General features: G+C 44.9%; 1 protein-coding gene across 32 annotated transcripts in view; it reads left to right on the top strand.

Moving 5' to 3' along the window:
• The window catches only part of LRIG1 (leucine rich repeats and immunoglobulin like domains 1), a 618,703-nt gene that overhangs the window by 478,547 nt on the left and 114,273 nt on the right, over positions 1-25,883 (top strand). For 11 of the 32 annotated variants that reach the window (XM_084988926.1, XM_084988947.1, XM_084988933.1 and 8 more), the window contains exon 1: positions 22,581-22,617. In XM_084988926.1, coding sequence (XP_084845052.1) covers positions 22,604-22,617 — 14 coding nt within the window. In that variant the 5' untranslated portion in view covers positions 22,581-22,603. Of the gene's footprint in view, positions 1-6,203; positions 6,493-8,829; positions 8,971-21,624; positions 22,485-22,580; positions 22,916-25,883 lie in introns of those variants that run through there. The other 21 variants (XM_084988923.1, XM_084988927.1, XM_084988928.1 and 18 more) reach the window with 9 other exon arrangements.

The following is a 25,883-nucleotide window of genomic DNA, read 5'->3' as shown; positions in this document are numbered from 1 at the left end:
GAGTACTCCAATTGCCTAATTACTCTGAGCTTTTTTTCCTTCATCTGCAAACCATAACTAATATCTCACAGCATTGTTGAAAGGAGTCAATGGAAAATGTACATTTCTGGTATCTTAGTGAGTATTCAGTAAATGTTAGCTATTATTATCATTTTTATTATTTTTTATGGCTTTTTTTTTGTTTGTTTGTTTTGTCTTTTTGCCTTTTCTAGGGCTGCTCCTGCAACATTTGGAGGTTCCCAGGCTAGGGGTCCAATCAGAGCTGTAGCCATTGGTCTAAGCCAGAGCCACAGCAACTCGGGATTCGAGCCGCATCTGTGACCTACACCACAGCTCACAGCAATGCCAGATCCTTAACCCACTGAGCAAGGCCAGGGATCGAACCCACAACCTCATGGTTCCTAGTTGGATTCGTTAACCACTGAGCAACGACGGGAACTCTTCTTTTTTCTTTTTATGGCCATACCTGTGGCATATGGAAGTTACCAGGCTAGGAGTCAAAGTGGAGCTGAAGCTGAGGCCTACACCATAGCCTTGGCAACACTGGATCCAAGCCACATCTTTGATCTATGCCACAGCAACACCAGATCTTTAACCCACTGAGTGAGGCCAGGGTTTGAACCTGCATCCTCACAGAGACTATATCAGGTTCTTAACCTACTGAGCCTAGATGGGAATTCCAATTTTTTTTTTTTTTTGATGGTTTCTTAATGAGGATACTTTCCCTAAAGAACTTACTTTCTAGGAATAAAGAAAAAGAAAACAAAAGCATGACAAAAAAGCAGGCAGAGGAGGGAGAGAAAAAGAAGGAAGAGGAGGAGAGAGGGAGGAAGAGGAAGAAGGCAGGAAATTATGAAAGATTTAGAAGAGACAGGCAGGTAAGTGATGTCCATGGAGATGCTTTGGAGGCGCTGGTGGGGATCAATAATGTCTCAGAGGATATTGGCCTTAAAAGGTTTCAACCCCAATCGAATATACAAATGGACAATGGTAAGAATTATATATATGTAGATGGAATTCTGACCCACAGCCTCTGCAGCAACCACCCTAGGAAGCCTAATCACAGCCTCTAATTCCAAGATTCATTCAGGAAGCCAAAACACAACCTCTGAGATCATCAGCCCAGGACAGTCAAGCCTCAGTGGCCACCAACAGCTCTATTTTTTGCTCCCACCCTCAGCTCAGGACTAAAAAGAGAAAGCTACATATACTTTCAAATCACATCAATGGCCCCACTTCTAGTTAACCATCCCCCACCTTTCTTGGGCCAACCATCAGGGCACACCTAAAGCCTTCCCTTTCCCTCACTATAAACATGTCCTACTGACCTGAGAGCATTTGAATCTCTGTCAAATGCAAGTGATGATGGCTGACTCCCTTGTGTATTTGGTTTCCTAAGGCCGCAATAACAAATTACCACAAACTTGGTGGCTTTCAACAGCAGGAATTTATTCTCTTATACTTCTAGAGGCTAGAAGCTCTAAATGAAGGTACCAGCAGGGCCATGCTGTCACCAAAGGCTCTAGGGGAAAATGTCATTCCTTCTCTTGACTTCTGCATTGCCGGTTACCCTTGCCACTCCTGGGTCTGTACGTACATCTCTGCAATCTCTGTCCCCATCCTTACCTGGTACTCTCCCTGTGTGTATCTGGTTGTGTCTCTTCTCATCTTCCTGTAAGGACACCAGTCAGATTGGGTCAAAGACCCACTATAGTCCAAATATGACCTCATCTAAACAAATTACATCTGCAAAGACTCTGTTTCCAAATAAGATCTAATTCTGAGGTTCTGGAATGGATGTGAATTTATGGGGGAGGGGGACACTATCCAACCCAGTGCACCTGTTATAGTCAACTTTAAGTAAATAGACATTTATTTCCACATGACACGTGAAGATGATAGCCAAGGGTTGGCGGGTGAAAGGGGCAAGATTGTAGGGAAAACATAGAATGTGTAGTTTGGTAATTATCTGTTGTAACAAACAGTCCCCAGAGTTTAATGGCTTAACACATGAAGTTTATTCCCCACTCATGTCATAGTTCATTGGAGGGGGCAGCACAAGGGTCTAGGCACCGACTTGCTTAGGGACCCAGGATTCTCCATCTTAGCCTCGTCTCATTTCTGCTCAGAGTTCCTTGGTCTGACTCAGTGAGTCCACACCTGTTCTAAAGGAGGCAGGTAAATGTAGCAGATCTGGATGCCAGGAAGAAGGTGAGAACACAGTGGTGATGGCCTGAAGCCCAGTGTAGAGGGAAAGGCTCATCTCTGTTCCCTCCCCTATCCTATGGCCAGATGCCCCAGGAACCCCAAACTGCAAGCTTTGTGAGGGACTCCTCTGAGGACCACTCTCTAAACTGTTCCTACCTCTCAGCCCATTCTTTCTATGCTTCCCTTATCAGTATGACCCTGAGCAGTTCATAAAGACAATTCCTCTGAGGGGGGTATTTATAGTTTACCAGGAAACCTAGTTTCCCCCAAACAATGTATCTCTAATGGTAAAATCACAGCTCTTGGAAATAAGACTGCAGGGTGGAGTTACAGAAGAAAAGTAAAAACCTTTATGCCCAGGAGGAGCACTATCAAAAAGATGTAGTGGTCAGGTACATGGCCTTTAGACCGACCGTAGTTTGATCCCCAGCTTAGCCATTTACCAGCTATGTGAACTAACACCTTTTTCTTTAATACATCTGATCCTTGGCTGCCTCATCTATAAATTGGGGCAAAAAGAGAAACTACTTTATTGGTTGCCTGTGAGAATTAAACAAGGTAAGACAAATTATGTCTTCAATAAGCAATAGTTGGTAGTTCCCATCATGGCACAGCAAAAACGAATCCGACTAGAAACCATGAAGTTTCGGGTTCAATCCCTGGCCTCGCTCAGTGGGTTAAAGATCCATCATTGCCATGACCTGTGGTGTAGGTCGCAGACATGACTTGGATCTGGCGCTGCTGTGGCTGTGACACAGGCCAGCAGCTGTGACCCTGATTATACCCCTAGCCTAGGAACCTCTGTATGCCACCAGTGCGGCCCTAAAAAGCAAAAATAAATAAATAAAATAAAATTGCAACCCCTATCTCACCTCTTCCCCACTTTAAAAAATAAAAAATAAAAACAAAACAATAGTCATTGGTGGCCAGTGGGGGGTAGTTTACTTGACTTTTTTCCAGTGATGATGACACTTGCATTAAATTCCCAATTCTAAGTATCTAAATACCTAAATATATTATCCCACACATACATCCTTTCTCTCAGTTGGGAACTCAGCCTGGAGGAGACCCTCCTGTTTTCTTCATTAAGTTACATTCCCAACTGCTGCCCTCCTCCATCAGCCTAGTGTCTTGTATGTGGTAAAGGCTCAATTGAAGCTCAGTTAAACGCCAGGCCCCGAGTAGCAAGGAGGGATCCTTGAATCATTTTAATGACTTATAATTAATGAGATGAATGAAACATGGTTAATGCTTTGAGTTAATGCTGCAGGGTTCTCTGCCAAGGCAAGGGGAGATCTTAACTTCAGAATCCTGCATTTAGGCATTGCCAGCTTTGCTCTAATGCCACACACGGCCCTTTGGGACTTGATGTCTGAAATAGATGCTCCCAGAACACAGCATCCAGCCCTCTGCCTCAGCTTTCTCTGGGGTAGAACCATGGCTATGATTTTATTAGTTTGTTTGTTTGTTTGTTTACAAAATCCCCTTCAGCCTGACGATTCCGAGGAATTATCCTTTATGAACTACTCGGTATCATACTGACAGGGCTGACAGCACCAGGGACCTGGTGACTGTCACCTGTGTAGTCTTCACCAGGGTGCACACCCTGAGATGCTGAAATCCGCCCTCATCCAACTTTCATTCTGCAGTTGGGAGGACCATGGTCTCTCCCGGGTGTTCTCAGTGGGAAGGAAAAATTGCAGCTTAAAATGGAAAGATTGTGGGAGTTCCCATCTTGGCACAGCAGAAACGAATCCGACTAGGAACCGTGGGGTTGCGGGTTCAATCCCTGGCCTCTTTCAGTGGGTTAAAGATCTGGCATTGCCATGAGCTGTGCTGCAGGTCGAAGATGTGGCTTGGATCTGGCGTTGCTGTGGCTGCAGTGTAGGGTGGCAGCAACAGCTCTGATTAGACCCCTAGCCTGGGAACCTACATATGCTTTGAGTGCAGCCCTGAAAAAAAGAAAAAGACAAAAAAAAAAGGAAAGATTGTGAATTACGGAAAATTTCTCTCAAAGAGATGAGCATCACTGTGTTTGCCCATCTGGGCTGCTTGGCTGATCCCAAGGGCCTCAGGGAAACCTTCTTCTGTGATCATGGGGCCCGATACCCCCCGCTCACAACAGCTTTAACAGCACAAGTTTGTTCTCACATATATGTGCCAAGGCCAGTTTGTAAAAAGTCCATTTCCTTTGCTCCCCCACAAGGCACAGCATTTGAGAGTTGCTCACTATCGTATTTGTTTACATGAGAGAAAATCCTGAGCCTTGGTTGTTTAAGCTTTTCCTAAGGAAATGTGGAAACCCTTAGTTGAAGCCCAAGATGAAATTTCTGCTCTCTGAAAAATAAGTGTGCCTAACTCTGAGAATTATGGCCATTGTTCCATTGTAACCATGACTGGTATTTAAATAAGAAAAATCAGGTTGTCGTTGGTTTCGGGGTTTCTTGTCCTATGACTTATCATCCCTGTGAGCAGTGACTGGGTAATATTTTACTTCCACAGACACTGAGCTCAGCCTAATGAAAGGTTTGCAAGAGACAAGTTGAAGGAGCTGTGAGTTGCACTGCGGGACAGTTTTGTGTAGTCCTTTGTCCAAGTTCTCACCCTATGAGCATCAGTAAGTGACGTTTAGACAGTGAGGATATAGCCAAGAATACAGACCACATCCCTGGCTTCATAGAAGGTGTGTTCTAGCAGAGGGAGTCCCACATTGAGCCCATACACTGATGTACAAGCGGGAAAATATTAAAACAGTAAATATGTGTTATTGAGTCATTTTAAAAGGTGAGAGAGATGGGGGAGAGAAAGCATAAGCTGCGGGGAGCAGAAAAGGCCTCTGCAAAGCTGAGCTGAGCTGGAGGCACAAGCAAGAGCTCCCCAGGAGGAGATTTAAGGCAGAGGGTGGCATATGATGGTCCTTCGCTAAACTCTACCTCAGACCAGTTTTTGTGCAGTCTGTGTAAGACTGGTTGAAGTGTTTTGGTTTTTGTTTTTTGTTTTTAGGGCTGCACCTACAGCATATGGAAGTTACTGGGCTAGGGGGTCAAATCAGAGGTGCCAGCCTACACTACAGCCACAGCAACACCAGATCCGAGCCATGTCTGCTACCTAAACCACAGCTCAAGGCAGTGCAGGATCCTTAGCCCACTGAGCAAGGGCAGGGATCAAATCCGTGTCCTCATGAATACTAGTCGGCTTCATTACCACTGAGCTACCATAAGAACTCTTTTTTTTTTTTTAGGGTGTACATTTTTTAATGATTGAAAACAAATTTAAAGTAGAAAATGTGACACAGAAAAATCATAGGAAACTCACAGTTCAGAGTCCTATAGACTATCTATGGCTACTTTCCTGCTACAATGACAAAGTTACATTGGAGAACTGAGTCAGGTGCCCAAAGCTTAAAAGAGTCACCATCTAGCCTGTTAAGGAGAAAGCATGCTGATTCTTATCTAAAAGAAGAGCTTTCAGAAGTTACCACTGTAGCACAATGGGATGGGTGGCATCTCTGTAGCACCAGGACGCCAGGTTCGATCCCCAGTCCAGCACAGTGGGTTTAAAGGACCCAGCATTGCCACAGCTGTAGCGTATGTTGCAGCTATGCTATGGCTCAGATCTGATCCCTGGCCCAGGAACTCCGTATGCCACAGGATGGCCTAAAAATAAAAGAGAGAGAGAGGCTTTCAGACAGAGGGAACAGCACATGCTAAGCCCAGCACAAAGACCTGGGGGACCACAGAGCTGGAAGAAGGTGGAAAGATGACATCTGAGGGACAGAGACCAGATCCTATGGACACAGGATCTATTTCTCATCTAATCATATGCTACCATATGTTATGAGTAACATGCTTTTAACTGGTCTTTACCTCAAACAGTTTCCAGTTCCTGAAAGTAAGGTCAGTGCTTTATAATTGTAAACGGACAAAATTCTACCCCATCCTGTTTGACCTGCTTGGTCTGGGAGCTCATGAATCTTCCTCCTCTCTCCTTTTTAGATTTTACAGATGTGGTTTCTCAACTAGAACAGATGATCAGAATCCCAGCACCGCTACTTACTGACTGTGTGACCTTGAGCAAGTTACTTAACTTCTCTGTGCATCACTTTCCTCATTGGTAAAGAGTGGGGTTATTTCTACCCAATTTAAGGATTTCTGTGAAGATTAAATGATAATACTAAGAAAGCACTGAATAAGTGGAGCCATTAACTGTGACTCAGATTCTTATTAAGGAAGAATATCACTGGCAAATGTGGATACCTGGCCCCACCCCCAGAGATTTGATTCAGTAAGTCTAGGGTGGGGCACAGAAATCTGCCATTGAGAAATTCTGCCCTAGGAAGACAGGTGTGGGGCCTAGGGCATTGATAAACAGTAACTACTATCACTGAATGAGTAGGGAGTCTGGGGGTGGGATTTACTTTTTTCTATGCAAGTCCAAGCCTGAGATTAAAACAAAGAAATGGAGGTGGAGGTAAGGGTGGAGATGGGGTGGGCCTCACACCAACCCCACTCTGTGAAAATAATATTAAGTACTGTCCCATTGTGGGCAGGGGCCTGTGAAGATTAGGTTGTGTATAAAAAAAGAGTTCCCTTTCTTAATGCTCTGGAATCCAGGAATCTCGGTGAGTTTATCACCACCCTTATCTTGTGGATGACAGTCCTTGTATTGTACTTCATGGGATAGATATTACAAAGGGAGACAGGGCTTCCTTCCATGCTCCCACCCCCATTAGTCAGAGCCATAGGGGCCTAGAAGGTAAATGAGTGAGGCGTTAGGGAGTGTTGAGGACTGTGGTGAACCAGAGAGCACACGCTGCACCTCAGGGCCTGACAGCTCCTTCTCTCCAGCCAGTTGTGGTCACATAGGAATGCAAACCCAGGATGGCCAGAGAATCCTATTTTCTAAAAGAAGCCAGATATCCAGATTTTTTTACGTAATATATCCCCATTAATAAATGTTGGCAAGTAATTCAGTTTTTTTAAACCCCATCCAGGCCAAACAAAACACATCTGCTGGCCGGATATTGCCTGTGGGTGGCCCTCCAATTTGCAAACTCTGGTCTAGACTGAATAATTCAAGGTTTGGGACCTGCACCCCTACTCCCATCCTGCCCCGTAGCCTGATGTCAGGACAGGCTCTCTCCCAGGTCAGTGGCTCTCAACCCTCAGCTACGCATAAAAGTCACCTGGGAAGAGAAAAATTATGTAGGGATGCCCAGCTCCATATCCAGAGGTTCTGATCGGATTGGTCTAGGTGGAGTGCCCCAGGGAGCAGACTTGGGCTCCCCTGGGCAAAGGCAAGAGCAAAGGGCTATGTCTGGAGGAGGAGATGGTCTTGGGAACAGAGTGCCCAGAAGTCTATAAAACAAGGCCAGGCGAGAAATCCCTGTCAGGCTATGAAGTTTCTGTGCTCCCCCTGCTCTGTGTCAGAGTCATACAAACAGCTATGAAGAGCTGGACATTATTAAAGTTTATTCTTCCAGTTTCCATCAGATGCCGGCAGGCCATGACTAAATTCTTATAGCCTAGTACAGGTGATGGAGAGGATGGTGTTTGTGTAGAGGTAGGAAGGGGAATAGGGGGCAAGGTAAAGGCATCTTGCTCCTCCTATTCTCCTCCACTGGTGGCCACACAGAGAAGCAGCCTCACCCTGATGGGGCTGAAGCCCCATAGCTCCAGGTGACCATCAGCTCCCAGGGGAAGGAAGATCCTGCAACATGAGAAGTTGTGTCAGGTTGCCTGAGCTGCAGAGTAAAGGCTTCACCTCTTGCCCCAGTATTCCAGAAGAAAATGACAGCTCAAGTTGGGGCTGGGGTGGGGTTGATGCTTGAGTGATGAACATCCTTAATACCTAGCCCCAGGTTTGGCCCCTGGTGGCCTATGGAAGCTCGTTGAAGGAATGGAGTTGGGGAGGAGGGAGAGAGAGATGAGAAAGAAAACATGGAGGAGACATTGGCTAACTTGGCTGCATTCTGTCTTACGAGGCAGTTCTTACTCTTCTGCCTCCCTCCCTATGAGCAAATAGGGAGTCAGTATGGGAGCCAGGTCCACTAAACTTTGTTTTCCATTAGCTGCTGGACTTTCCAGCAAGTTCACAAGTTGCCAGCGTGGTTTCATACAAAGGCTTCACTCACATGTATTAATTGGCCCTAAACACACAGGAAGACACCAGTGAGTTTTTATAGTGTGTGCAGGGTTTTTGAACCAGGAACCAGATCCCTAGTTTTTCCCCTGCACCCATGATTTTCCCTTTGAAGTCAACAGGAGCCCTGCTCAGGGTGTCTAGAGCGAAACAAGGATCTGGCCTAAGTGAACTGTTAGGAAAATGCATTAAAGTGCTAAAGTAAGATTAAGTTACCCAGAGAAAATACACTTTGGCCAGAAGAAACTGCAATCAGAACCATCTGAAGGGGGTCCTGTGGTCAGAGAAAAGAAGAAAACTATATTTTTAAAATTCAATTAATGTGTTTGAGTTACCTCAAAAGAAATAAAGACCCATTGTCTTTTATATGTTTCTAATATGAACTGCCAATTAATGATGAGATTGGCAAATTGTTCTACAATTAAAAACATAGAAATGTTGTCTGAGGCAATTAGAATAATTGTCATTTGTTAATTATAGGTTGATGGATTTTGCATGCTGCCAGCAATTACCTTTGGAGTCTGAGCTTTTCTGAACAGAATCCAAATCCATAAAGACATTGATATAATAAGAACTGTCTTCCCTGTTGGTGTGCCTGCCATATTTTCAGTGTCTTTTAAGGTATGTAATTATTTCTAATTAGGTTTTCAGAAGAAAATTTCTTAATATATGCTTTACTAGGTCATCCTTAAAGAACCTTGTAACCAATATGAAAGGAGAAGAATAGAAGGAATTGGATGTCAGGCAAACCTCAGATTGGATATTTACTAGCTGGGTACTTTGGACAAATTGCTTAGCATTTCTGAATCTCAAAAGAGGAAAATATATACCTTACAGGGTTGCTGGAAATTTATGAGATAATATTTATATATCCCCAAATATTGTGCATGATGCAAAGCAGATGTTCAGTAAAAGTAGCTATTATTTTCCTAGAAATAGAGGGGAGAGCATCTCAAGCTGAGATAACTTCTCTACCATTTCATCAGACTAAAATCCTTGCAGTTACTCTTCTTCCAACTAGAGCTGTTATATGTAACCATTCAGATTATGCCCTGCACAATCTCTGGGGCAGTCATTGACATTGCGGCCAATGTGAACAGCGCTTTCAGGACTTGCGCAGTGTCCAAACTTTACAACTGTCCAAGGGCACTCTGCTTGCAACCAGGATCCTAAATTTAAATCCTTTTAAATCTTTGGTCTTTAGATAAACATGTGCTATATTCATTCATTAGGCTTTCCCCCAGTTGAGCTTTTTTCAGCAGTATTTGTCAGAGGTTAGCAGATGTCTTCCTTCAGGCCTAATCTGGTCTGCAAGCTATTTTTTGTACATAAAGTTTTATTGAACTAGAGTAATACCTGTTCATTTATATTGTCTACAGTTACTACTGGGCTACAGTAGCTCAGAAGATTAGTTGCAAGAAAGACTCTATGACCCACAAAGGCAAAAATATTTAGATCTGGCTCTTAACTGGGAAAGTTTGTTGACCCTGGTGTTGATGACTGTCTAGCCAAGTACCTATTTATCTTAATTCCAAGGAAAGTTAATGGCTGATGCTTGTTTGTTTGTTTGTTTTTCTCTCACACCTCTTACTTTACTTGGCTGGGAGGTGGGTTAGATGTTTTTCCTGATCCTAGTTGCTACTTTCAGACCTTTCTTCTTTCCTGCCCCTAATCCCTACAGCTCTGAAACTTTTTATATTTATTTATTTATTTATTTTTTCTTTTTAGGGCTGCACTCACAGCATATGGAAGTTCTCAGGCTAGGGGTTGAATCAGAGCTGCAGCTGAGCCACAGCCATAGCAACACCCGATCCAAGATGCCTCTGTGACCTATGCTGCAGCTTGTGGCAGTGCTGGATTCCTGAACCCACTGAGCGAAGCCAGGGATTGAACCCACATCCTCATAGTTACTAGTTGGGTTCTTAACCCACTGAACCACAGTGGGAACTCCTGAAACTCATGATTTTAGATTCTCTCATCCACTCCCGCTTCATGTGGCAGCCACGTACTGATCCCTGAAAATGTTAGCTACAGGCTCACTGTCACTCTCTCAGTAATCTTCCCAACATAATTCTTGGTAGTTTTCATAATCATTTTCATAAATGATATTTCCATTATCCTGACCACCTCTCAGATCTTAGATCACCTCCAGGGGTTTGCTTTTATTCAACAATCAACAGTATCTTGAGTGGCAGACAGCCCTCTTCCACACTCAGCTACCAACTGCCAGGGTAATCCCCATCCCAGCCTTTGCCAACTAGAGTAACCCCATCCAATCAGGCCTCCCTGCTCACTTCCTGTAGCTTTCTGACTTCAATAAATGCCAGACCCTTGGATCTAGTCCACTGATGCTCCCACCACCTTTTTAACTGTCCCTTGCTCCTTTCTGTCTTCATGTCCCAGGCTGCCTAGCTTAAATGCCATGGCCTCTTGTTAGAATTACTCTTTAGCATGTGGTCTCAAGTGCCCCTGCCCCTTCACTGCTTCGTGATGACCTTTCAGCAAAACCTGAGTCCTGACGATGTCCAATCCTGCACCAGACTGTCCCTGAGCACAAGAATTTGACCGAAGAGACACGGACAGCTGTGCCCACTTTCATTCATGCCCTCTGACTCCAAGCGGATATCTCTATTCCCTGGTCATCTTACTCCATGTCCCTCACTTCTACTCCCACTCCCATAGATAATTTTTTCATACCCTGTCATGGCTCATTGAATCTCCAGCACCTCTACCCTATTCTCTTTCTTCCTTTTTTTTTTTTTTTTTTTGCTTTTTAGGGCCACATCTGAGGCATATGGAAGTTCCTAGGCTAGGGGTCAAATCAGAGCTACAGCTGCCAGCACACAACAGCCACAGCAACTCAGGATCTGAGCCATGTCTGTGACCTACACCACAGCTCACAACAACGCCAGATCCTTAACCCACCGAGAAAGGCCAGGGATGGAACCCACGTCCTTATGGATTCTAGTCAGGTTCGTTAACCGCTGAGCCATGACGGGAACTCCCATATTCTCTTTCTTAACAATCTTCCCCCAATTTCACTCAAGAAGAGAAGCACTCAGAACAGTGTCCGCACATCCCTGCCACCAGAGTTGGTTGCTTCTTTGCTGTATAAACTGCCTTCCAGCTCATTTAGGGTTCTGTGATCTTTGCTAAGACCAACCTCTCCATTTGTCCACCAGTTTCCATCCCCTGCTGCCTATTCAAAATTATTTAAATTTTGAGTTCAAAGCTCCACATTTCTCTCCCTCCCTTAGTACCTTATTGACTCTTCTCATTTTGTACAAGAATATTTCCATTATTACAAAAAAAAAAGCAGAGACTCTTTTGGCTCCATTTCCCTCTTCAGCACCCACCCTGTTTCTCTGTTCCCCTTTATAGCACAAGTCCTCAAAAGTGTTATCTATCCTGAAGTACATGTGTACCATGGAATACTACTTCATTCAAAAAAGAATGAAACAATGCCATTTGCAGCAACATTTGTGCAACTAGAGATTCTCCTACTAAGTGAAGTGAGAAAGAGAAAGACAAATACTATATTATATCACTTATGTGTAGAATCTAAAATATGGCACAAATGAACCTATCTGCAAAACAGAAACAGACTCACAAAGAGAACAGACTCGTGGTTGCTGAGGAGAGAAGGGAGGAAAGGGATGCATGGGGAGTTTGGGGTTAGTAGATACAAACTATTACATTTAGAACTGATAAGCTATAAGCACAGGGAACCATCTCTTGGGATAGATCATGATGGAAGATAATATAAGAAAGGGAATTTATATATATATGCGTGTGTGTGTATGTGTGTGTGTGTGTATGAGACTGGGTCACTTTGCTCTAAGCAGAAATTGACACAATGTTGCATATCAACTAAAAATTGTTAAAGTGTAATCTAGCCTCATGGAGCCCAATGTTTACCCTTTTGTAGAAGCCTTACTCTTGTAAACTGAAAATCTGCTGTTGTTAAAACACAGAATGCTGGGCCCCACCCCAAAGTTTCTGATCTGCTGTGGGGCCTGACTGACAGCACTAGATGGCCACGAAGGTCCGTTTATTTCTCTCTCTCTCTCTCTTTTCTAAATGCTCTAACATAAGTTCCCCAGCTAGGGATCAAGCCTGCATCCATAGCAAGACCCGAGCTACCACAGTGAAAATGCTGGATCCTTTACCCACCATTCCATAAGAGAACTCCCCGTTTGCCCTTTTTTTTTTTTTTTTGTCTTTTCTAGGGCTGCTTCAGAGGCATATGGAGGTTCCCAGGCTAGGGGTCAAATCGGAGCTATAGCCACCGGCTTGCGCCAGAGCCACAGCAACGCGGGATCTGAGTCACGTCTGCAACTTACACCACAGCTCATGGCAATGCCAGATCCTTAACCCACTGAGCAAGGCCAGGGATGGAACCCGCAACCTCATGGTTCCTAGTTGGACTCGTTAACCACTATACCACGATGGGAACTCCTGTTTGTCTTCTAACAGCCTGTGCTTCCTGTGACCTGCTCACAGTCTTTATGAGAAAGTGAGGTTCATGGACAGAAAACTGTTCATTCATTCATTTGGTAATTTATTCATTCAATACCATTTCTCAAACACCTGTTTGTCAGGCGCTGTTCTAGCTGCTGGGGACCTAGCGGTCCACAGAACCATAGCTGTGATAGCAGGGAGTTAGCTAACTGGGCTTTGTACCCTGCACTGCCCCGCCCCTCCCTGATATCATGCACAGTGAAGGTTCTGAAGAACTGAGAGCTGGAGAAGGGTGTAAGATAACACATAAGGAAGCAGTAAGCTATGCCCTACACACCTTAAATGTAAGCAGACAGCTGTTGGGAGGCTGAGCTAGTCTGTGCCCGAGAGCTACAACCCCCTTCCAAACAGCCACACCCCAACTTCTTATCTCAATGTCAGTTTTATGGCTGGGACTCCATTTTCTGAGATTCATCCATTGGTCTCTTATGAAAAATAAGGTAGGCACTTTAAGCCTCAGCTGTTTTTTGTTGTTGTTTTTTTCCCCAGAAGAACATGAGATTTCATCCTTTTTTGTTCTTTTATTTTGCTATCTGTTGCATGGGAGAACATAGTTTTTTTTTTAGAGCTGCATCTTTGGTATATGGAAGTTCCCAAGCTAGGGGTCAAATCGGAGCTACAGCTGTTGGCCTACACCACAACCACAGCAACTCGGGATCCTAGCTGTGTCTGCAGCCTACACCACAGCTCACAGCAGTGCTGGATCCTTAACCCAATGAGAGAGGCCAGGGATTGGAGCCTGAATCCTCATGGATACTAGGTGGGTTCTTAACCCACTGAGCCACAATAAGAATTCCAGAAGCTACTGTTTATAAACGAGCAGATGCCCTGCATTTCTCTCATACCTATTTCTATGCCAGGAGGAAGAGAACTCACTGTGGCCTCCTAAAGAGCCAGAACATTTATTACACAAGAAGTTTTGTTCAATCACATCAACCAGCTGGCGTGTTGCATGCAATCCCAGGGCCCTGACAAACATGCCAGGAAGATCAACTGATAACACTAATTTTGCATGCAACCCCAATGATAGATTTTTTTGATTAGACTTTATTCTCCCCCCCCAATCAACTCACATTTTATTGCATGTCCACCTGGCCACATTTGTTTCAGATATCTCTGCATAACTAATCACCCTAAAATTCAGTGGCTTCAAACAAGTTCCATTCCTATTGGTTCCCATTTTGTAGGTCAGGAATTTGGGCAAGGTTCAGTGGAGGTGGCTTATCTCTGCTCATGTGGTGTTGGCATACGTGTCAGAGCTGGCATTGTGTCATCTCCACCACATCCTTGGGTCAAAGTAAGTCACATGGCCACCCTAGATTCAAGGAGGGTGGGGACATATACTCCATGTCTTTTTTTTTTTTTTTCTTTTTAGGGCCGCACCTGCAGCACATGGAAGTTCCTATAGGGGTTGAATTGGAACTACAGCTGCTGGCCTATGCCACAGCCACAGCAACACTGGATTCAAGCCTCATCTGTAACCTATGCTTCAGCTTGTGGCAACACCAGATCCTTAACCCACTGAGTGTGGCCAGGAATTGAACCCACATCCTCATGGATACTAGTTGGGTTCTTAACCCGCTGAGCTACAACGGGAACCCCAATACTTCACGTCTTGATGGAAGAAATAATTGGTGCTATTTTTGCAGGTGATAAATCTACATACTTCCTTTTTCCAAATCTTAGCTGATGCATTTCAAATAAGCAAAAATAGTGGATTTTTTGGTGAGGGTGCATGGGTGGAAGGAGAACCAAGTCTTTTTCTTTGATTTATAGCAACTAAACCCAAGAAGAGTGTCAGAACTTTAAGGATATTTAAATGATTACCTCAAGAATGTAGAAGAATGGCAGTCTTCTATTATATTAAAAGCATATAATATGTGTCTGGCTATATATTTATGATAAATTTGAAATGTGTCAAAAACCCAACTGTCCTTTTGGAAATGCATATAACAGGTCATAAAATTCTCAAATGCTACTTATTAGACTGAATGCATCTCAAAGAAAAAGAGTTGAAGGGCACAAGAGGATTTTACCAAAATCTCATGGGCAGCAGATGTTTTAAATTCCCTTCAGTTAAGGGGTAGTAATGCCAACCAACCACATGCTTGTCTATATTTTGGAAGTTATTTTATTAAGTGCTGGTGAAAATGTGGAAAATGTAAACACATACACATGACCACATAAAAATACATAAAGTGCAAAGAGTATGGTCTATCCTTAGAGCAGTGATGGGACAGTCACAGGAGGTGTGTATATAGGATGTATAAGATGCTTTTTGGTGCTTCTAAATTCTTTAAATGTGTGAACAAATCCCCTAAGGACCTTGTTTTCTTTTTAAAAATTTTTATTATAGTTGATTTACAATGTTCTGTCAATTTCTGCTGTACAGAAAAGTGACCCAGTTATACATATATATATTATTTTTCTCACATTATCCTCCATCATGTTCCATCATAAGCGAATGGATATAGTCCCCTGTGCTATACAGCGGGATCTCATTGTTTATCCACTCCAAATGCAATAGTTTGTGTTTTGGGACCTTGTTTAAAAGTAGATCCTGGAGTTCCTGTTTTGGTTCAGCAGGTTAGGAACCTGACATAGTGTCCTTTAGGGTGAGGGGTTTTATCCCTGGCCTCACTCAGTGGGTTAAGTATCCAGCGTTACCGCAAGCTATGTTGTAGGTTGCAGACGTGGCTCGGATTTGGCATTGCTGTGGCTGTGGTGTAGACCTCAGCTGCAGTTCTGATTTGACTCCAGTGGCTTTAAGGGAAAAAAAAAAAAAAAGGAAAAAAGGGAAAAGAAAAGAAAAAAAGAAGAAAAGCAGCTCCTGATCCAGTGGGTCTAGGGTGGGAGCTGAGATTCGAGTTTCTGACAAGCTTTAGGTACTCTTGATGTCTCTGGGGCATGGATTGGAAAGGCAAACTTGTATGAGATGGGGGCAGGGGGCATGGTTGCACGATATGTTTCCTTTTTCATAGAACAGCAGAGTTCCTGTCGTGGCGCATGGGTTGGCTGTATGGAATCTGTTGCCTCTATTCCTACCATGTGCCTGAAACTGCTAGGCAACAGGAATGCTCAGATGGGATTCAGACTCAGGCTCTGACCTTAGTGAGTTGCTAGTCTAGAAGGAGTGATAGATACAAAAAATAATTCCAGTGAAGAGTGCTGAGATGGTGGCAGGGTTAACTGTGATTGCGGTGGGTTAAGTGTTAATTAGCACAGGCTTTGGGTTCTAAGGAGGATGTGGCTTGGGTAAATTGATTGACTAGAGTCTCTGTATCTTCATCTATAAAAGGACCTATATGATGTCGACCTCATGAAATTCTTCTGTGATTTCAGTGAAATTAAGCTATAACGTGAAATAATGCCTAGCAGCACAGAGTAAGTGCTCAGTAATTACTAACCTTTATTAATACACAAGTGCTGCCATGTGTGGTGGGAAAAAGGCCAATAAATTTATCTTTTAAAAGTTTTGCTTATTAATCAGAGGATATTCAGGAAAGCAACTAGCTGGTGTGGAAAAGGAAAGAAATTATGTCCATTCTTAAGACATTTTCTGAATGTAAAGTGTGTGTAACGATGGTTGAGAGGGAACTTTGATTTAAGGTTCTATTTATTCTTGGCTCTATGGGACCTTGACACATCATTTAACCTCAGTTTTCTCATCTATAAAGTGGGAATAATAACAACTGTCATATTCAAAGTTTATGAGGCTCAAATGCCATATTGGGTCTTTGGTGTCCTTAGAGCTAGCTTGAAATCTTGGCCTTGTCACTTAATAGCTTGTGTGGCCCTGGGCATTTTTCTCAACTTCTGCCTCAAGGAAAGAAAGTATATAAAGCACTCTGCCCAATGACAGGCATGGAGTAAGTGCTCTGTAAATGACAGCTGTTGTTATGATGTGATATTGCTTTGAAAAATATAAGGTATATGACTTCATGAAGCTTATTATTATACGTTATGATAAATGTGCTGCTCTATATATACATTTGGGTGTTGCATCTGAGTTGCTGGCAGTACAGCATAAACGTTGATTTCCTGGCCCATTTCTCTTTCATGTGTGGCTCCAAGTAATAATTGGAAAGGCAACAGCTTGGTGGTGAGAGGTACAGTCTCTGATGATGATGTAGTTAGCCCGCTTCTTCATCACTGGAATAAAGAGGCTGCCTCATACTGATCATCACTCCAGAATGTCAGAATTCTTTTTCTTTTTTTTTTTTTTTTTTTGTCTTTTTTTTGCCTTTTGTAGGACCGCTTCCCACTGCATATGGAGGTTCCCAGGCTAGGGGTCTAATCAGAGCTGTAGCTGCCGGCCTACGCCAGAGCCACAGCAACATGGGATCCAAGCCGAGTCTGCAACCTACACTACAGCTCACGGCAACGCCAGATCCTCAACCCACCGAGCAAGGTTGGGGATTGAACTTGCAACCTCATGGTTCTTAGTCGGATTCGCCAACCACTGAGCCACAACGGGAACTCCCAGAATGTCATAATTCTGAAGTTCTTCTAGCTTTCATAAACTTTTTCTTTATCCTTTCAGTGAACCAGTTAAAACTGCAAATTCACAAGGCAAAGACAGGGGTGCAGGGTCTAGTTTGTGTTAGAAGACGGACTCCAGCGGTTTGGGGCCCCTGCTTGATGCTGCTATAGAAGTGGACGGGGACACGGGCAGAGGCACAGATGAGCTCCAGGCAGCCACCATTCTTGTTGTGGAAATGCAGTCACTGCAGCTTGCTGTTGTTTGGCATTAGCCAATATTCCAGTAGCCAGTGATGGCACAATAAACATAAATTTCCCTCCCCCACACCAAGGGAAAACATTGGAATGGAACGGTGGACTGAGAAATCTCCAAATGATCTCTCTTTTTTTTTCAAACTCTATAATTAAAATTTTTTTATTACTCAGTGAATTTATTACATTTATAGTTGTACAATGATCATCACAATCAAATTTTATAGGATATTTTATTCCATTCCTGGACTCATTGGCTTTCTCTAGCCATCTTGTTGACAGGATTATTGCGAGGAAGGAGTTAATGAGTACACAACTTTATTTTCCTTGGAAGAGAGACACAAAACAGGCTCAAAGCAGGGCTGTCATCACCCTGCAAGTCTTCAGGGGTTTTACAGGTAATTATTAACCCTTTGTGGCATGCCTGGGAGGAAACCCTTTATGCTCAAAGGACCTATCAAGATCTTCCATCTACAGTATGTATGTGGACTGTCAATTTCTTTCAGAGTTAAAGTCAAAAATACCTTAAAATTGACAGAGCATTGTGAATCAACTCTAATAAAATTTTAAAAAAACAACAACCTTAAAAATAAGACTTAGAAGTGTGTAGTCCTAAACAGGTGCTAAATCCCTCCAGGTCCAATAACAAAATGAGTCTTTCCTTAACTGTCTTAGCACTCAGAAGTATCATTCTCCTTGTTTTCCGTTTGAGAAAACTGAGGCTTAAAAAAAGGAAATGACTGGGCAAAGGTTTCATGGGTAATGTGGCTTGGCTAGAATCCAGGTCTTCTGAATGCAGCCTGGTGTTCTTTTAATGTACTGAACATAATGTAAAATCTCTCCTAATAGTAAGAAAGCACGTCTGAATCTCAGTGTTCCTGAAAACCACCAATTATTACCACCTAGAACTCTCTTAAATGGCCAAAATTCAGTCCCCTGGAATTTGTGTTAAAAAGAGAGAGAGAGAGAGAGAGAGAGAGAGAGATCCATGGGATCACTCTGTTTTCTTGTTACTTTGTCATTTGCTTCTCTCCTACTTGGTGATTTCAGGCTATTTAGATTTGAGGTTTTTCTCTTTTGTGGGTTTAGGATAATTAACTCCTAGAGCTGCTGTATTTAAGAGCCCTGCAAGTGGTTTGGGTGGGGGGACTTCTATCTGTACTGGCCCTGGAGTTTGGTCACTGGTAGATTAAAAAGAATGGGAAAAACCTAAAAGTCCCTGGATGACACCCTTCAAGGAATAAGTAGCTCTCTAAAATTGTGAAAGTGTTGGTTGAGGGAAATGAGAACCCAGAGGGCCCCAGTCAACTGGTTCTTGGTGCTGAGTGGACCTGTATTTGCTCTTTTATAAGCAGGAATAGAGAGTTCCCTCGAAAACTTGCCTTTGTGGTGATTCAGGTCTTCGTGATTTTAGGTTGTGGCCCCAGATGAATTCTCCCCTGAGATCTCCAAGCCCACGCTCTCCTTTCAATCACAAGCAGGTTGCTAGTGTATGGGCAAACTTCCATACATGGTGTGGGGAGCAGACATGACTTCATGCTCTGCTGTAGACGAGGGGAACTGCCAAGGCTCAGGCGCCCAGTCCCCGCAAGTGTTCCTCGGTTTTGGAATCTTTCTCTCTGGCTGAGTGGTAATCAGACCACAGGGGCTGTTTCAGATTTGTGACCGTGCCCTTACCTGGCTGATTCTCAACTCCTATCCTCCTATCCTGAAAGAAAGCATCTCACAGGTGCAGCCTTAAGCATCTGGAAACATATTTGACCATAAGAATCTTTTTTTGGTCTTTTTAGGGCTGCACCCACAGCATGTGGAAGTTCCCAGGCTAGGGGTCAAATCGGAGTTGCAACTGCTGGCCTACACCACAGCCACACCACAGCAACACAGCATTTGAGGAATCTGAGTGGCAGCTGTGACCTATGCCACAGCTCAAGGCAACACTGGATCCTTCACTTACTGAGTGGGGCCAGGTATAGAACACTCATCCTCATGGATACTAGTCAGATTTATTACTGCTGAGCCACAATGGAACTCCTAAGCATAAATATCTGATATTTACAATACCAGCAATGGAACAAACCTGTCGATGATTTAGGTCAGCATCTCAAGGAGTTCAATGAAGTCAATTTGTTTCTGCTGCCCTATGCTGTTTTATTTGAGGTGGGGATGGGGCAAGGCAGATCTGACAGTTTCCCTTAAGGAAATGCTCCCGGTTATGCTGCATTAAACAAAAAATTTAAGAAATCTTGACTTAGAGGACTACATCGCATTGGGATCCTTAAAATTCCATCCCTCGGCTTATTTTTGTTTTATGGAAAGGCATTGCAACAAATAGAGATATATCTTCTTGCCCAAGTGGAAGGTGTTAGGTTTAATGTGGATTACAAATGAAATCTAAAAGCTAGTTAAAGGCATAAGCAGAATGGGTCAGCTGCCACCTTTTTCTGATAATGCTTCTTGGGAATCATATTTGAATTGATTTACAAACATATTTGAGCATTGCTTTGGTACTCACTGTTGAGATCATGCAAAGAGAGGAAGAAAGAAAGTAAGGAAGGAAAAAACGAGGTATCAGTATCTGATAGCATAAGGAATCAGAAGAAGGGGGAGGAGGATAAAGAGAGAAAGGAGGGAATAAAAAGAAAGGAACCGCACCATTACCAAGCCCAAACCCAATTTTGATTAAGAAGAGCGGTGCCTAACTGTGGAAAAGCTTAACATCTCAATTAAAGCAACCCCTTAGAATGTGTCAAAAATGGGACAAAACCCTTAATTTTTTTTTTCTTTCTGGGAAATATTTTCTCCCCTGTTTCCGTTAACACGGAGAGGTAAGATTTCATTTGCTGGAGCAAATGTTTTTGAACAGATTTGACTTGCTTTGCTTTCCTGACAGTGTGTCCTGTTCTGTTAGAAACTCACAGTACAGACTTTTGGGAAGGGACAAGAGACATCAGCAAACCAAAACGCGGAGAGGAGCAGCCATTTCTTACTATGCTAATCTTTTAACTTGTTCACTCTGCGAGTGTGTGTGTGTGCGTGCTCGTGCGCGCGCCTGTCTTACTGTTTCAGTGCAGTACCCTAACACATGGCTACTATGTTCTGACCTGGAGGAGCCAAAGTCAGTAGCTTTGTGACAATTATTATTTCTCTTTTTACTCTGTTTCGATGTATTGCTTCTTGAAAAGTGGCTTTAAAATGCTCGGATTTAAACAAAGAAATCCCTTTATCAAAGCCTGGAGTGTTAGCAGGAGTACTCTTCAACTTACCAGGGCAGAGATTGAGGAGGGGGTAAGAGCACCTTGGAGACTCGGTTTTCTACAGGCGGTAGACATTCATTTGGTAATCAAGGACATACTGCTGGATTTAAGAGATCAAGAACATGTCAGGAGCCGAAAGGAGTTCCAGGTTGTGAGAGAGGAAGGCGGCCATTCCTAACAAAATAACTAAAGATGCCCCCATAAGTATGAAATTTGTGAATTTTTATTTACATATTTGCTCCTAGAGGGCATCTGGAAAATGGGTGTAGACTTGTTCTAAATCACTGGTTCTGTTAGCAATCTGGGCAGGAGGGAAAAATCTTTGGGGCTAGGCCTTTTCAAAGCGGGGGCGTTATTCTCATTACCATTTTTTCTCTCCTTCCCTAGACCTAGAGAGCAGATCTTTACTCCTCCTCCCCTCCGCGCGCATCCCCTTTCTCCACCCTCAGTGAGCACGTCCACTTTAAGAACCGGAGGACGTCTCTCCTTTTCTCCTCCCAGTCCCCCGCCCTTCACACCTTGGGTGGGAAAAGAGAGTGGGGCGGGGTGGCCGGATAAGCGAGAGGGGCGGGATCATGACTAGCGCTCCAATGGGCGTCCAGGCTGTCTGCCGTGAACCTCGGTAGCCAATAAGCAGCAGGCGGGGGGGCGTGGCGGGGCACTGTTGCAAAGCGTCCAACGTGGGCCGGCAGGAGGCCGTGGGGCTCGGAGCCCAGGGGGTGTGTGAGGGCGAGAGGCCGGGGGCGGGGCCTCTGGGACCGGCCGGGGTTGGGCCGCGGGGAGGCGAACGGCGAGCGGCTGATTGTTCGGCCGCGAGGTCTGCAGGGTTCTCGTTGCGCGGAGGTGCCGTGCCGAGCCCGGAACTGCGCGCGCTCCCTTTGCCTTCGGCGCTGGGACAGCTAGGCGCACGGGGCCCTTGGAGCAGTGTGGGGGTGGACGTGCCGTCCAGTCAGGGGTCTGCAGCCAGGCGCTCGAAGCCGCAAGGAAGATGCCTACGGGCGCAGAGCTCCGGTTGTGAGCCTGAGCGCCTTCCTTGCAGGGGCGGCGGCGGCACTTGGCGTGTGCGGGGACCCCGGAGCCTGGACAGAAGCGCGGCGGGAGGACGAGGAGTGCCGGCCGAACCCCTTGCCCGGATCATTGAGGTTCACAACGAGCACGGGCGGGTCAGCCCGGATGGGCGCGGGGTTCTCTGTCCCCTCCGGGCGTTTCGGAGCGGCCCGGGCACTGGGGGCCCGCTGAGTGCCGGAGTCGCCGCCGCTGCGGAGTGAACTTGTGCCGGCCGCCATGCCCCGGCGCGGAGCGTAGTGCCGAGCAGAGTCCCCTCAGGCCCGCCAGTGCTTGCGGTCGCCCCAGACCTCGCAGCCCCCGCGCCCGGAGTTCTCAGCGCGCTCCAGACAAGATGGCGCGGCCGGTCCGGGGAGCGCTCGGGGCCCCGCGCAGTTCGCCTTGTCCTCTTCTCCGGCTGCTTCTGCTGCTGCTGCTTCTCGGGCTGGAGCCCGCATCGGCTGCGGCCGGCCCGCGGGCGCCCTGCACTGCCGCCTGCGCTTGCGCTGGGGACTCGCTGGACTGCGGCGGGCGGGGGCTGGCAGCGCTGCCAGGAGACCTGCCCGCCTGGACGCGGAGCCTGTGAGTACCGCCCTTTCCGCCCTCCCCGCGCCCCCCGGGCGCTGTCACTTGGGACGGGGCGGCGGGGTTGTTCCCCCGGGAGAGGAGTTGCGGGTTGAGTTGCTTGTGTGTGAAGTTGAATGAGCTGGAAAATGTTAGCGTGAGCTCCCCTTCGGGGGTCCAGAGGGGAGAGGGCGTGCGTGAGAACTTGTCTGGATGGGGAAAGTGTGCGTTTCGCTAGGGTCTGGTGCTGCGCGAGTCGGAGTTTTGGAGGTGTGGAGGAGGAAAGTGTACCTCGTTGGGAAGGATCTGATCGAGCGTGGGTCAAGGGGTCTTAGGGAGAGTGGATGTGGGTCTTGAGGTTCTGGAGGGAAGAGAAGTGTCGTGGGGGTCTGGAGGTGAGCGAGCATGGCTCTCGTGAGGGCGATCTGGGAGGTGGTAAGTAAGAGAATGTGAGTGAAGACTGTGGAGGTAAGGGGAATGTGTGTGGGTGGAGAGTGGGAAACATCTGGCGGGGAGAGTGTGAGGAAGTGTGTCTGGGGGTGTTTCTTTTTTCCTCTCCCGTAACTCAACTCTCTGGTGTGTGAGCTGCTTGGCCTTCCAGCGGGTAATGAATGGAGGTGACTTTTGGCTCCAGTCTTGTATTTACATTATTTATTAGTGAGAGCGTGTGTAGCCGCCTCATCATCCCCCAGGACCTTGGTGGCCTGACTTGGCTCTGGCCCCTGGCAGAAGGCAGTTTTCCTGGAGGATCCCCGAGTTAGGGGGCTCTGAAAGTTCTGGGGGTCGGTAACTGCTGGAAGTTTGTCCTTTTCCGCCTGGTTGGCATTTGAGGGAACTGTGTCCCAGACCCTTCCTGTCTGTTCTCTAGGGGACCATTTGGGCTTGAGATGTAGTGGAGTGGAGTGGGGTCCACCCTCTAGCATTTCTTCTCTATAAATGGTGCAAATTAGTTTTGGAGTAGTGCTCCTTCTGGAGAGGGTGCCAGAGACTGGGTTGACAGAGTGAGATTAACCTAGCTCTTCTCTGATGTCAGGATTTTGGCCTATGTAGACTTAGTGGGACACTTCTTACGGGAGTTTCAGCAGGAAAAAAATACGTTAAATTTCTGTAAACAAGGGAGAATAATATAGCCTTTTACAATTTCTAACAAATCTGGTCCAGGAGTCAGAATCCTGTCCGGTTATCAGTAATTAGCATCTCTGCAGAACTGTTAGTACCTTGCAGAAGAGGCCTAGCTTGAACAGTCTGCTTTTCAGTTGAATAATTGAACCTCTTTCCTAGGACATAGAAGAGGCACAGTAGTAACCTCTGTCATGGCATTCAGCATTCAAAAAAGAGAGAAAACTGGTGACACAAGTTTGAACCAACACCTGTGGCTTGATCTAAGAACATGTGTCTGGGAATCTGGCTGCTGGGAGGGGAGAGAGGGAAGTTAATTCCTTTTTAATGTGTAGACCCTGTACCTGTGAGAGTGGGGCAAAGAGCGTTAACTTGGACCAGTGATCCAGTCCTACAGAGTTCTGAAACTAGACCCTTGACTGAGGGGTGGGATTTCTCTTCAGTGTACTGCTGCTCCTTTGGCATTCCCTGACTTAGGGACAACCAGTGGTCAAAGTGTAAAGCAGTGGGAGGTAGAGCCCAGCATTGCTGTTAGGTACTGTTTTATTTAGTTGGGGTGGTCTGGGGTATTGTGATTTTTCCCTTACATACTCTTAAAGGAGTTTTTAAAAAAGTAAAATCACGTGAGCAGAATCAGGGTAATTTCTTAAGTGTTCACCTCTTGGAAGAGTGACTCCTAATGCCATGTGTCAGTGGCGTTGTGGGGAAGGTATTTCGTTCAGAAGTGGTGGCTTCCTGGAGAGGACACAGTGTCCTCTTGTTTGCACTTTGCTATGGTCACAAGATCCACTTTGCCTTGCCCTTTAATTTTTGGAACAAAACTACTGCTTGTTTTGGGGGCTTTCTGTTGCCTAAGGAGTGACATTTCACAAGTCATAAATACCTTTAAAATTGCGGTCTTTTCTCTTTTCCTCACACATTGGATGATCAGTAAATACCAAACTGGCTATTTTAAGCTTCACTAGACTTGATTATACTGATTATGGTGTTAACTGATAATATTTTAAGATGTGAGTAGTATGGCTTCTAGTTTGTGTGTGGATAGCTGTAAGATATTTCAGTACAGAAATGTGTATCCTTTGACAAATACTTGTGAAGTTTTTTTCTAATTAAAAAAAATCAAGCAAATATTTTTTTTTCCCCTGGACTTCAGATTTCTCCATTTAAGTCATTAGTCTTGTTCTGAATTTTCCATCAGGATATTTATGTTTTATATTCCTGGCTATGATTCAGCAAGACTTTAGGGGAGAAAGTCTCTGAATATAAATAATATAATAAAATATCTTACGGTTTCACCAAGTTTACACCCCCGAGTCCATTGTGTCTAGAAAATCCTTTGAGCTAGTTTATAACCTCATGAAGTAGATTTACTGCAGCTAGTTCAAACAATTTCAGGCTGTGAGTTTGAGATAGAAAGAGGACCTGTGGCTTTATGGGACTTTTTTTTTTTTTTTTTTTTTTTTGCTTTTGCAAATAGTGAATCTAATTTTGAAGTTGCTCCTAGGCTCAGCCTAAGGAAAGTACAACTTCTTAATAGTGAATGTAAATGTAGTTTGAAGAGAAGAACTGGAATGGTGCTGGGAGAGGGAAAATACTTTCATTCCTGGGGCCTGAGGATAACTTATTCAACACAATAGCTTATAGTTGTAGTACTGGAGCCATAACTGAGTCTGCCATCCCATTACGTAGGTGAGATTGGCATAGTTCAACCAGCACATTCATAAATAGCACCCAGCACTGCCAAGCCCTATTCCACCTTCCCAGAACCTTGGGAGAAGTTGAACTTCTTAGAACTCAGATGTTTGCTTTCTTTGAAATTGTTTTTGAGCATATGGCTTCAGGAGCTAAGATGCATTAAAACGCAATCTACCTTCCACTCTGTGACAAAAAGCTGAGCCCAGTGTTGCCTGCTTCAAGGGTCTGGCAGCTAAACGAGGACCTAATAGGATTCTGATAGGAAAGCAGGCAGGTCCTGCAGCAGGAACAAATGATTCTCCTGCTCAGTGTGGAGGGATGATGCCCAGGTATTCAGAAACAAGGACCGTCTCTAAAGGTCACCAGTGTGAATTATTCACAGTCAGTTTAAGACGAATGGCTTGATTTTGGATCTCATTTTATCTCCTTTTTGGTCTTTGCAGTACCAAATGCGGGTGACTTAAATCAAACCCTGTGGGTTTTGGCACCTAAGTGGTGCTTATGATTACTTTAGAAAATAAACATAAGCCCATGGTGGTTGCCATTGTAGTTGGGAAGCAAAGAGGGCCTTTGTCTTTCAAATTTTACAGCTGTGCTGGAAGG

This window comes from Sus scrofa, chromosome 13, assembly GCF_054392235.1.
Source record: "Sus scrofa isolate SSC_HxYL_T2T_F1_AM1 chromosome 13, Sscrofa_HxYL_maternal_Yorkshire_Landrace_v2.0, whole genome shotgun sequence".
NCBI lineage: Eukaryota > Metazoa > Chordata > Mammalia > Artiodactyla > Suidae > Sus > Sus scrofa.
This window is presented reverse-complemented; position numbering and strand designations above follow the sequence as displayed.